At 36.9% G+C, this 11,887-nt stretch overlaps 1 protein-coding gene across 3 annotated transcripts; it reads left to right on the top strand.

Annotated features, from left to right (window-relative positions):
• The first annotated feature begins 372 nt into the window (after nt 1–372).
• Nucleotides 373–10,685, top strand: LOC100186655 (armadillo repeat-containing protein 4). 3 transcript variants are annotated; one of them, XM_026835956.1, is made up of 21 exons: nt 373–468; nt 1,507–1,640; nt 1,831–1,946; nt 2,231–2,388; nt 2,477–2,565; nt 2,948–3,054; nt 3,377–3,483; nt 3,749–3,885; nt 4,666–4,782; nt 5,073–5,214; nt 5,555–5,705; nt 6,441–6,735; nt 6,853–7,062; nt 7,160–7,381; nt 7,580–7,690; nt 7,806–7,960; nt 8,298–8,540; nt 8,784–8,976; nt 9,164–9,274; nt 9,546–9,767; nt 10,416–10,685. In XM_026835956.1, exons 2-21 carry the CDS (start codon nt 1,530–1,532, stop codon nt 10,527–10,529), a joined length of 3,111 nt encoding a protein of 1,036 aa, XP_026691757.1. In that variant the 5' UTR covers nt 373–468; nt 1,507–1,529; the 3' UTR covers nt 10,530–10,685. The 3 variants fall into 3 exon arrangements, with proteins under 3 accessions (XP_026691757.1, XP_009859740.1, XP_026691756.1); XM_009861438.3 differs by lacking the exon at nt 373–468 and adding an exon at nt 1,038–1,199; XM_026835955.1 differs by lacking the exon at nt 373–468 and having other exon boundaries at nt 1,483–1,640.
• Nucleotides 10,686–11,887: the final 1,202 nt, after the last annotated feature.

Below are 11,887 nucleotides of genomic sequence, written 5' to 3'. Positions count from 1 at the left end.
CTGTTGGATGCAACTTAATACTTGCTTAATACCCGGAAGCAGTTTTTTTATAACCATTATAACTTCTATATTTCAAAGACAACGTACTCATTTTTTTTAAACTTTAACGTTTTGCAATGAAACAATGCGTTGCTGTGTACAAATAGCCAAGTTTAATGAAAAAATGATGGCATATTATTTCTTGGTTACCACACTAAACACATTATTATCCCACTTTTTATTTTGGAATGTAATTATGTACGCAAGGTGAAATTTATTCAATGGTAATAAACTAGTTCGCTTCAATTACCCATATAAGTTTTAAAATCCTAATTGACCACTTTGTCTGACAGACGGTACCATGTTTTTAAGCTACCGCCCAGAAGTTGCAACAAACAGCATGCTACTTCGCATCCGCTCGTAAAACACAGCTAGAAACAAGGTGTTTATGGGAGGCGAGCTCCTGAAAGGATCAGCATGATTTCCCAGGTATGCTAATCCATAAGACGTTTACTCAATTATGCGCGGAAATCTCCAAAACTGGCACTGTGATCACAACGTACGCATGGCGCCGTATGCCAGATGATGCAATACAGTGATTGTTTGGCCATGTGTTATCTGGGCCTACTGTTTACAATGAATTGGCACTTTCATGTTTTGGGAGTTTTCGCTTTTGGATGAAAGGAACGTGTTTGTTTAATTGAATTTTTACCCTTTAATTTCACAATTCAGGAGTCCTAAATGTTGCGAAAAACAAGTAACGTTCCTCCCCTCAACCATTGAATACTAAACGGTATTTTATCAGATTCTATACTCTTACATTGCTACAAAAAGCTATATTATACAAGTTTTGAATAACTTATTTATCCTTCTATTGTAACTTTGTAGTTGATTTTTTGTTTAGTATTCAAAGGGAATGTCGTTAATAATAAATAGGTCACTTTTGGAATAATAAAAAAGAACTAAAATCAAAATTTCTCATTTATACCAAAATGTAATATTTTTTAAAAATATTTTTAAACAACTGTTCTATTATTTTGAAAAGTACATCCAAGACTGTTGTTTGAAGCAGAAAAAACAATAGTTCATAACGCATCAACAAAATGAACGCTTGTCCCCGAACCAGAATACTTTAACAATCCTACTAGTGTCGGGCCTGTTGCTAGGATACAAGGGTAGACTCTTTCCACATAGAAACTGTTGCAGAAGTCACAAAAACAGTAATAAAACTATATTATAATTGCATTAAACTAGATAAAAAATATGCCAGCAAATATTTAAATTAGGTTATATTGATTTAAATGCTTTAAATTTATTGTTATGTATGTAATATGTAGCAGACCATAACCGAGTCCAAAGAAAAGAATAGTTTACTACAAAAGAGATATATTTCGCTTAAAACCTCATGTTCATTCTCTTATCCATATGATTTTCATGTAATTATTTGTTTAAGTTATAGCTTTAATATTGTTCAACATTGTAAACCATATACGTTTCAGAAAGTTGATATTTCGTGACAAAATTTAGGTGGTTCAAGCTGCATTAGAAACATGGGAGCTTCACTGGCCAGAGCAGCTCAATGGACATCTGTAGCTGGAAGTGGGAAAGGAAAACTAGAACTATCACCAATGAATGAAAAGCTTTTAAATGACATTATTAAGGTTAGCTTTATGTATTTAAAAGTTATATATATATGTTTGTAAAAGTATGTTCTAGCTAAACAAAACAAAGTTGCGCCTTTTTTTAGATTAATTTTATCTTTTTAAAATCAAACTTTAACAGATATTGACTACAGTTTAAATTTTTATCCGAAACTGTGTTTAAGAAAGTGATCCTTTACTTGTATTGCAGTTCATTGAAAGTTTTAGTGACAAACATCCAGAAGAAGCAAAATATGTTTTTAAAGAAGCGTTGACATGGGAGACTTCATTGACGTCATCTTCCTTTGGAGGAGGCTATGATATTGGGTTAGTTTGTATTGGTTGAAGAACTTAATACACTTGTTTAATTACAAATATTTATTGTGTACTGAATGTTATTATTCTCAAAGACTGTCCCTGTCAAAAAAATATGCTCATTTTACGTATTTATCTTTTGTTGGTTTATTAGCTGCAACCTGCTACCAATAGAAAAGCAATTGGATCCCATTTAATACCTAAACTTATAAAACTTTATCCATAAACATAAGTTGTTTCATTTTTATCCTTGTAACTACAATAACGGAGATCATAATACATTTCTAATTTTACAGTGCTTCCCAAATCACATCACAAGACAAAGATTCCAATGGTGTAGCACTCCTTGAGATGGATAAGGGAACACTGAAAGTCCGCACATTGGAACAAGCTGCAAATGTGATCAAAATGGCAAAAGAAAAAAGCATAAATGAAGTTCGTATGTGTCTTGAAGGTGAGTAGGTCTCGTGTTATATCAACTGTCTTTTTCCGGCCACTCGAGAATAAAACAAATTACATTCATTCATTCACAAACCAAACAGAAAATCGTGATCCTTTGGTGAAAATTCTTGGTCCTGCATTCGCTACAGTTGATACTGAAGACTCTACTGTAATAAGAATGGTGGAAAAGGTGAATTAGTTTGGATTATATCAGTATGTTTATTAGCTACTTTTTGAGCATTTGAGTTCCTATCGTATTTCTGGAAAATAGCATATTTATAATAAGTATTAATTTTAATCGAATACAATATATAAAGTAATGCTTTTCAAAATTAAACCTTTAGTTTTATTCCAAAAGTGTTCAGATGGTTCAGATTATTTGTGGTTTTGCTACTGGTTGAATAAGCCCTTTCTGTAGAATATTTTAATCTAACATTTTATTCCATTCTTACAAATGTGTAAAACATAGTTTTTCATCTGTGGTCACCAAAGCTTTAAATAAGTTTTTTTACTATTTGGGTCGTTATAAAAAAAGGTTTAAAGAATTGAAATAAATTGTTTCTTCCAAACAGAACAAGACAGAAGCAACAGAGGAATCATCCCTACTACTTCGTCTTCTGCTTATAATACAACAGATGGATATGCGGCTACTTAATTCATGCATGCAAGAAATATCAAAGTGAGTATGTATTCCTATGTAACTGTTCATGGTGTTGGGATATTGAGTCAACCCAGTACTAAATCCTGAGTTCGTCGTATACTGACGCAGAACCTTACCAATATAGCATAGTAAAAATAAAATGTCAAACTGTAACTGGTACAAGTTCGTTAACATTTTACTAGGCTGCTGTGCACTGTTCAGTGTCTTTAAATAATCTCATTTCCTGGTGAAGTGGAAGACGAAACAGTAGAAAGGTGACCTGTCGAAAGGTTATTACATTATGCCTGGTAGCAGAATAAAAAGTAACCTAAATAATATTAACACAAGAATATAAACATAGACAGGTTCGTCTCACCCCTGCAGCAGTGAACGCTGACGTAGCTCTTTTACAATCTTTTGCTGGAGATTCGCCCAACACACCACTCAAGAACATTCAGTTTACATCACGTAAGTCAAAACTATTTTAACAATTTACCCTTAAAGGTATCCTTGTATTAGCAAAACAGAGATAATGGGCCAATTCTAAGCTTAATCTCAATTTTCAAGGTGTGTCAAGGACCCCATCCACATATGATTAACCAAGCAGTTTTCTACTGTAGCACAACGATTTATATTTTTGAGGGGGTTTATTCACATGTCAGTTCTGTGAAGCTTTATTTTAGTTAAGTGTTTGTAGAGTTGCCCGGTTTGACTTTTCGATTATTCTTTGCAGGTCACGTGTTTTCAAACGACTGCCGTGCGTTGCCATGGCGACAGGTTCACGGCGATATCTGTTACGTCATAGTGGATCCTCATGACGGTGATTCATTCTGTGTCACAGCAAGCACATATGGTTGCTTTGTAAACGGGGTGAGTTTGCTTTTCTTGGGGTAAAAATAGATTAAACATAAACGCTTTCTAACTAACGCTCCTTCCACACTTGTTTAAAACGCGACCATGGATATGATATTGTGCTGACAGTATCCAATAACCCCACAGTAATGTATCTGGGTTTTATTTTACCACCAAGGTCTAAGTCTATGAAGGAATAAATATAACTTGTTTTATCCTCACGTGGTTGAAAAGCGACAGTCGTTATAATACGGGTGTTCTGTTTCATACACCTCGTATCCGTTACCAGGTACCATTTATGTAACTTTGTGGATGATATAGGATATAGCGTCTTTTAACCACGTTGGTTTTAACAACTCTAGTTTTTCTGTTAATTCCTTTCTCTTCGGTGTTTCAATAATTTAATCTTCGCCATTGTTTTCGAAGTTAAAATAAGAGCTTAATATGTTGATCTTAAAAGGAGTCCGAGCAATACTCGTGTATTTGAGTATAGTTTGGGTTTAATTAAAACAAACCATCGACGTATACTTCAATGGAATAAGGACACTTGAAAGTGTGTATTGATTGGACTTACTGCTCGCAACCTAATCGCAGAACAGATTTCAATTACGCGTTGTATAAGTTACTTTTATATGTGTTATACGTTATATGCTAAACTATAAGGATACAAGTTGTCTTTATCGGTATACAGAAACGTTTAAAGTATCTTACACCAAGATTGTATAATTTAAATAGTTCCCGGTAGAAGAAAATAGTGTTACTTTTTCACCAACTTTGTTTTACGCCGTTACCACGCAGGGTTTCAACGAAGAAAAGCAAGAAGTTGATTTTGAAAAGAAGAGTGAGGTGTATAAGGACCTGGTTACTTTGTTACGTGAGAAGTCGAACAAGTTTGCCGAAAATATTTCCAAGAAGGTGAAACATATGTTGTGGTTGTTAGTATGTGTATTGTGATACCGTGCTGGTCGTTGCAGGTTGTGTGTATAGGTAGACGTCCGTCGCAGCGCAGAGTGTTACTCGGCTCTATATAGCCCAGAGCTTGCGGATTCGAGACGTGACGCTGCTACCATTTGTAGGGCAAAACACTTAGCGGCAATTGTTTAATTTGTCATGTGGTAAATCGTAAGCGGACATGTTGTGTCACCCGTGTTATAACCTGGCACGCGAGTATAAATAAGTCACATTCAATAATTAATTGTTTGCAGGAGTTTTCGTCACACCAGGAAACACAGCGCGAAACAGACAAGGATACGATTATGACGTCAGAGCAGTCGGTTGAGAACGAGAAAGAAGAAGATTCGAAAACCGAGAAACAAATGAAGAAACAAAAAGATACTGGAAAAAAAGGTAAAAAATGAATTATTAAATGTAACTTATTTATTATCATTGCGTGGCGGGACAACGACAGGCGTTATAACACGTGTGTGGTATGTTTCATGTCGTTTTGGAACAAAATAATTTAATTCTTGAAACGTCAATTGAATCGTAAAAACTCTGTTAATCTATGATTCTATGGGTTCTGGCTAGAACGCCAATTGGTTGCGAATTTGTTCTGCAGCCCATAAATAAAAATGGTTCACTGTACTGATTGTATTATCGCTGTATTTACCCACGGTAGAATTTATAAACCGATGATGCCATTTTCGTTACAACAATTACGTTTTTAAAAATACTCTTCGCTCTCTAGGAAAAGCGGCCAAAGATGGAAAGAAAACGATGAAACCTTCTCTGAAATGGAAAAGTCTTGAAGACAGTCGTAAAAATGAAAAGGAAGAAACAAAAAAGAAGAAGAAGAAAGCGACATCTCCGGCTATGGGACGCAGGGCTTCTTATTACGGGTTGGTTTGAGATTTCACAGTTTGTATGTTTTTATTGTTACGTAATGAGTGATGCAAAAACTTCACAGAGACCAAAGTGACGTCACTATAGAAGCAATTATGACGTTACAAGAATGAGGAATATTAAAAAAGTTTGATTTAGGAGAAAAGTTTTTGAGCAAATCGAATTTAAAGTTGGAGGTAAAGTTGATTTGAAATGATGAAGGATTCGAGCGAGGAAATTCCTGATGCAGATATAAGGAAGAGCATTGCTTATCTGAAGCAGCTCAGTGTGTAAGTGCAGGCGATAGTTGTTAGATTAGATCGTTTAATTTATCTTGCTGTAGCAAGTTTATTGTGTGATAGAAAATAAAATACAGTCGCTTTGTGGGTTTGTAGTTGTAACACCTTGGTGGACAGAAAAGGGTTCAGATTTAACTGCAAGTTATAAGTTATTAGTCGTAGAAACTGTTACGTGCTAAAAATGTAAGAACAAAATCGAATTGCTGAAAGAAGTATCAGAATAAGCGTTATCAATGTGCTTTTTGTTTTTAAATTGACGGCCCGAGCTTGAGAGTGAGGTCTGTCGAGAATCTGGGACTTCATTTGGCCCATTACCCCAAGACCTTAATGTACGTGGTTCATGCGAATAGTACAGCAGGTTGGGGACTCCGGCCGCAATATGTGTTAAGCGGTCCCGTCTTCCTCACTTTCCCACTATTTACATTTTTCAATAAATCGTTATCGTATTCAAAGTCGGAAGACGCCTCAAGATGAAGAAGATATGAGTGAGTCTTCCGATGACTCCGAAGAAGAAGAGGAAGTTCAAGACCGTCGTCAGGACGCTGGCTCCGACCTCCCGTCTGAGTATTGGCAAATACAAAAGTTGGTTAAATACTTGAAGGGCGGTAACCAGACAGCTACCATCATAGCTTTGTGCTCTATGAGGGATTTTAACTTGGCGCAAGAAACATGTCAGCTTGCTATCAGGGACGTTGGGGGGTTGGAAGTTCTGATCAATCTGCTTGACACGGACGAGAATAAATGCAAGGTTTGATGTTTTGCATATTTTTTTAATAAGTTGACGTTTACTTGTAAGATATAGCTTTTTTTATTTTTTACTGTTACGTCTAGCACTTAGTTTTTTTTTAACGAACTTTTATTTCAGATTGGCTCATTGAAAATACTGAAGGAGATCAGTCGTAATGTACAGATACGGCGAGCCATTGCCGATCTAGGGGGTTTGCAAACTATGGTTAAAATTCTACAATCTCGGAACAAAGACCTAAAATGCTTGGCTGCAGAAACAATCGCAAATGTTGCAAAATTCCGCAGAGCAAGAAGGACTGTTCGCCAACACGGCGGTATAAAGAAACTGGTAAGACGTTTTTCATTTTCCTTTGATGACGCTGCAGAATCCAGAAGTTATGCTGATATCATTGTTGGCGTATAAATACTACTTACTTCCCCTCCAGGTTGCGTTGTTGGAATGTCCACCAAACTCAACCGATGTTTCCAAAGATGTTGAAGTCGCGCGTTCTGGGGCTCTTGCTCTCTGGAGTTGCAGTAAATCGACCAAGAACAAACACGCTATTAGACGGGCTGGTGCAATTCCAATGCTGGCTAAACTACTCAAGTCTCCACACGAAGAAATGCTTATTCCTGTCGTGGGAACTCTGCAAGAATGTGCTTCTGAGGTTTGAATAAATAAAGCTTGTTTTATCCTCTTGTGGCGGGGCAACGACAATCATTAAAACACGGGTGTTCTGTTTCATACACCTCGTGCCAGCCTACGAATTACTACGAATGTAACTTTGTGGGTGATTATTTTTTTTGTTTGGCCGACAATTTAGGCAACTCATTATTGTCCCATATGACTAGTCATTACTTTGTAGCCCAGCTACCGACTTGCAATTCGCACCGAAGGAATGATTGAAGATTTGGTCACGAACCTTAAAAGTAGCAACAGTGAACTACAGATGCATTGTGCTGCAGCTATATTCAAGGTAAGAGTTAAAATGGAATAAATGTAACTAATTATCTTTAAAACATTGGGGAAGGTGCAACCCTCGAAGCACCCCTGCTGTTTGCGCCACTGACCACATGTCTGTAACTCGACAGTGCGCAGAGGACGGAGCAACTCGTGATCTTGTTCGTGAATATGGTGGCCTTGATCCTCTAGTTTCCCTTCTTCCCCAGTCTGACGATAAAGAGCTACTGGCAGCTGCCACTGGTGCCATATGGAAGTGCGCCATTAGTGCTCAAAACGTAGCCAGGTATATATAAACATGACGTCTTTGCCATTTTTTGACGTGTTTTTTATATTCGTCCATATATCGCGTGTCGCGTTATTTCAAGAGTTGTAAGATTTTTCAAGAAAGAAAACTGTTGCAAATTTCGGCAAAATTGTATTGGTCTTTTGGTATTCGGTATTGTACCGTTTTAAATCCTTGTTTATTCATTAGCGGTGATCCATAACTTGGTGCACGCATGAAAACTGATCAGAAAAGCATGTTGTAGCCTACCTAGAAGTTGTTGTGCAGTTACTCCGGTATTCAGGATAGAAAATTGCCTGCCATTAACTTTGTATTTACAGTAATAATATTTTGTCAGATTCCAAGAACTAAAAGCGATCGAACAACTTGTTGGTTTGTTGAACGACCAACCGGAAGACGTGTTGGTTAACGTGGTTGGTGCGCTCGGTGAGTGTGCGCAAGAACCAGCCAACAGACTGGTTATTCGTAAGGCTGGTGGAATACCATCGTTGGTTCATCTTTTAACTGGTACAAACCAAGCTCTGCTGGTGAATGTTACCAAGGCGGTTGGTGCATGCGCCACTGAACCAGAGAATATGAGGTGAATAAAAATAACAGTATAGTGCTGGGCTAAAAACCTTATATCCTCACGACTCTATATAGGCCGTTGTCAATTGCTTAAAACACGATCATGATACTTGAACATTATGTGTTAAAAGTGACCTATATCTTATCCCAACACAGTAGTAAAAATGTGGTTTTCACCCATGTTATAAGTAACGGCTGTTGTTGTTGTTGTTGTTGTTGTTCCATTCATTTATATCATTGATGCTCATTTCAACAGTATTATTGATAAACTCGATGGCGTCCGTCTTCTGTGGTCACTCCTCAAGAACCAAAACCCAGAGGTCCAAGCATCAGCAGCATGGGCAGTTTGTCCTTGCATTGAAAATGCTCGGGACGCTGGTGAAATGGTGCGGTCGTTCGTTGGAGGGCTTGAACTTATTGTGTCGCTATTGAAGTCATCGGATCTTGAGGTAACTAATCTGCTACGCTTGTTAAAAACGATGTGGTGCTACTAAAACGTAACAGACAAAACGTTCACGTAGCACCGGGTTCTTACTGCTATTCATTAAGAATTGTTAAACTCTGAGTCAGATTTGCATAATTTATTACAGTTTTTACCATAAATAGCTAATGGATTTAAACGTTCCATTTCAACAGGTTCTCGCATCAGTGTGTGCAGCTATCGCCAACATTGCAAAAGACGAAGAAAACTTAGCTGTTATAACTGACCATGGGGTTGTGCCAATGTTGGCTAGACTTGCTTCAACGGTATTTACTTATACGTTTTATTGGCACATAATATCCAAATATCATGATCGTGTTTTAAAAAATTAACAATGGTCTATAGAAATCGTGAGGATACGGTTTTATAATTCTTTAAATTAACGTTCTTATTTTATTACTAAATGGGACGAAAAAACAGAATTCAATTGTAAATATTGACATTTTTTCTTATAAATGTGTTTTTAATTTTATATAATAGGTCTTACTTTTCGTAGATCACTTGTTTCTTGGTTTTTAACTCTGTTTAACTGCACAGGGCAACGATAAGCTACGTCGTCACCTCGCTGAAGCGATTGCCCGTTGTTGTACATGGGGAAACAACCGAGTTTCGTTCGGCCGGGAGGGGGCAGTAGCACCTCTTGTGGGTTACCTTAGATCTGAGGACAAACAGGTTCATCGTTCAACAGCACAGGCTCTCTACCAACTGTCACGTGACCCCGACAACTGTATTACGATGCACGAGAACGGCGTGGTCAAGGTAATTATGACGTAATTAGCCGGGTGATATTTATCGACGGTAGAAGTAATAAGGCTGAACGTCTGGGCTGAGTTTGTTAATCTTTTAATATATGGGTTAAATATAGCGTTGACAAAGGAGTGCGTTTACAATCAAGTTCTTGTGTAAAAGTTGAATATGATGTAAGAATTGCTCGGCATTTGAATAATTGCGTTGACATTTACATATATTGTGTTATACGGTCAGTTGTCGGACACCTTAGATAGCAAATTGGAAGCGCCTACTTAGCCTACTTTAGCACAGCAGGGATTAAAGTACATACGTCGTTACTGAAGGATAACATGGTTATAAGCTAGATGTTGCAATTAAACGCCGTGTATCTTTGAGAAATATTTTTTTGCCTCTGGTAAAACATACAAAAAAAGAAGAAAAACACCCAAGTTAGATACTATATAGTTGGTGCGGTTAGCCCATACAGTGACAAAAGTGTGCAATATGGTGTGTCATAAACCACCCGAATATTCAATATTGTTTATGTTAAGAGAAACTATGTCAAGAAGACGTTCTGGTATATATGGTACAAGTCATCGCTTTCCCATTTCATTCCCATCTCATATTACGCTGCTGTTTATACTTCTTGAAAGTATCCAGTTAAACAATAATTTTTAGATGCTGTTAAACATGGTTGGCTCATCGGACAATGCTTTACAAGAAGCAGCGGCCGGTTGCATTGGAAACATCAGGAGACTCGCCCTTGCTAACGAGAAAGCGAGATATGCATGAACACTGGATGTTTGTTTTATTCACTTCGTTCTTTCGGGTTCAAATGTTTATAACTCCGTTTCTATTGAAATTAAATAAATGCATATAGCTTGTGTATTGTAGCCACGAGATGATGTTGTGTTATATGATGCGTGAAATATATTCCTACACCTTAAAGTTGTGTTGTCGATTGTTAAACACCGTATTAGATGTTATATGATGCGTGAAATATATTCCTACACCGTAAAGTTGTAGGTTATTAAAAACCGTATTAGAAAATATGGGGAATTAAGCGCTACATTATCCATCTAGTCCGAATTGTTTATTATTTAACCTTAAGAAATGTTACCCGAAAATCGTTGACGTAATGCCACGTGTAAAACCAAGGAGAAAAGAAACCGAACTACATTTCTCTAAATTTGTTGCTTCTGCGAAGTGTCGTTCATCGCTTATTAGCGACCAGTTCACCGAACCAACATCATGGCCAGAATGCAAAACCTCAATTCAATATTTTTCAGTTGCCAAACCGTTCTATTAGAAGCGGGGCTCTAATTTATTCATTTTTGAAATGCCATTGTGGTCTACATTTCAAATGATTACTATGTGGTATACATTTCAAATGATTACACTCCTATCAACATAAAATGTATATGAATTCGAGTTTTTGCCCAAATAATACCAAGAATGTGTCACACCACCGTGCTAGGCACCGCAGCGCGCCTTGGGTAAAATTTTGGGCGCATCAGCAAAATCCGTCGATGACCGAAATCATGACCGGGTTTTACCGACCTTTGCGAGGTTTGCTTATCAACGTCTTGCAAGGAACTTTATAGTGAACATAATGATGGGTTTTATTCGCGGTAAAAGTTTATAATAGCTGTATGATAAATTAAAAGATTTTTCTAATAATCGTACTGGGCGGGTTTACATTATCATTATAGTACCATGTTTACAGATGTTATAGAGAATTAGGAGCGTATAACGCACAGATGTTGCAAACTTTTGTAAACATTTTGTTTAAACTGGTTGCGTTTTAACAACTGTTCCTATGTTTAAAAACGGGGTTAATACATATATAAACAATATGTTTTAAGTTATTTACCGCAGACTTTTTCCTGCGTATATTTTCTGCAATGCCCGAAGCTAAAAAGGTAAACAGCTTTTTCCATCATAAACCATATACCCCACAAAAACTCTTTTTGTGAATATTTTTCATGTAAAGATTCTGAAGAAAATGCTGCTGCCCACGCAAAATCTTTAACATAATTTTATTGGAAAAATCCGAACAATATGGCAGTACGTACAAAGAAAAGATAAACTCATTCAGCAGTGTTTAGTGGAATGCTGGAAAAAAACGAAGAAAACACGTTAGTTGGGCT

This window comes from Ciona intestinalis, chromosome 9 (genome assembly GCF_000224145.3).
Source record: "Ciona intestinalis chromosome 9, KH, whole genome shotgun sequence".
In the NCBI taxonomy this organism is placed as follows: Eukaryota; Metazoa; Chordata; class Ascidiacea; order Phlebobranchia; family Cionidae; genus Ciona; species Ciona intestinalis.
The sequence above is the reverse complement of the archived record's forward strand: the minus strand, read 5'-3'. Positions and strand labels throughout refer to the sequence as shown.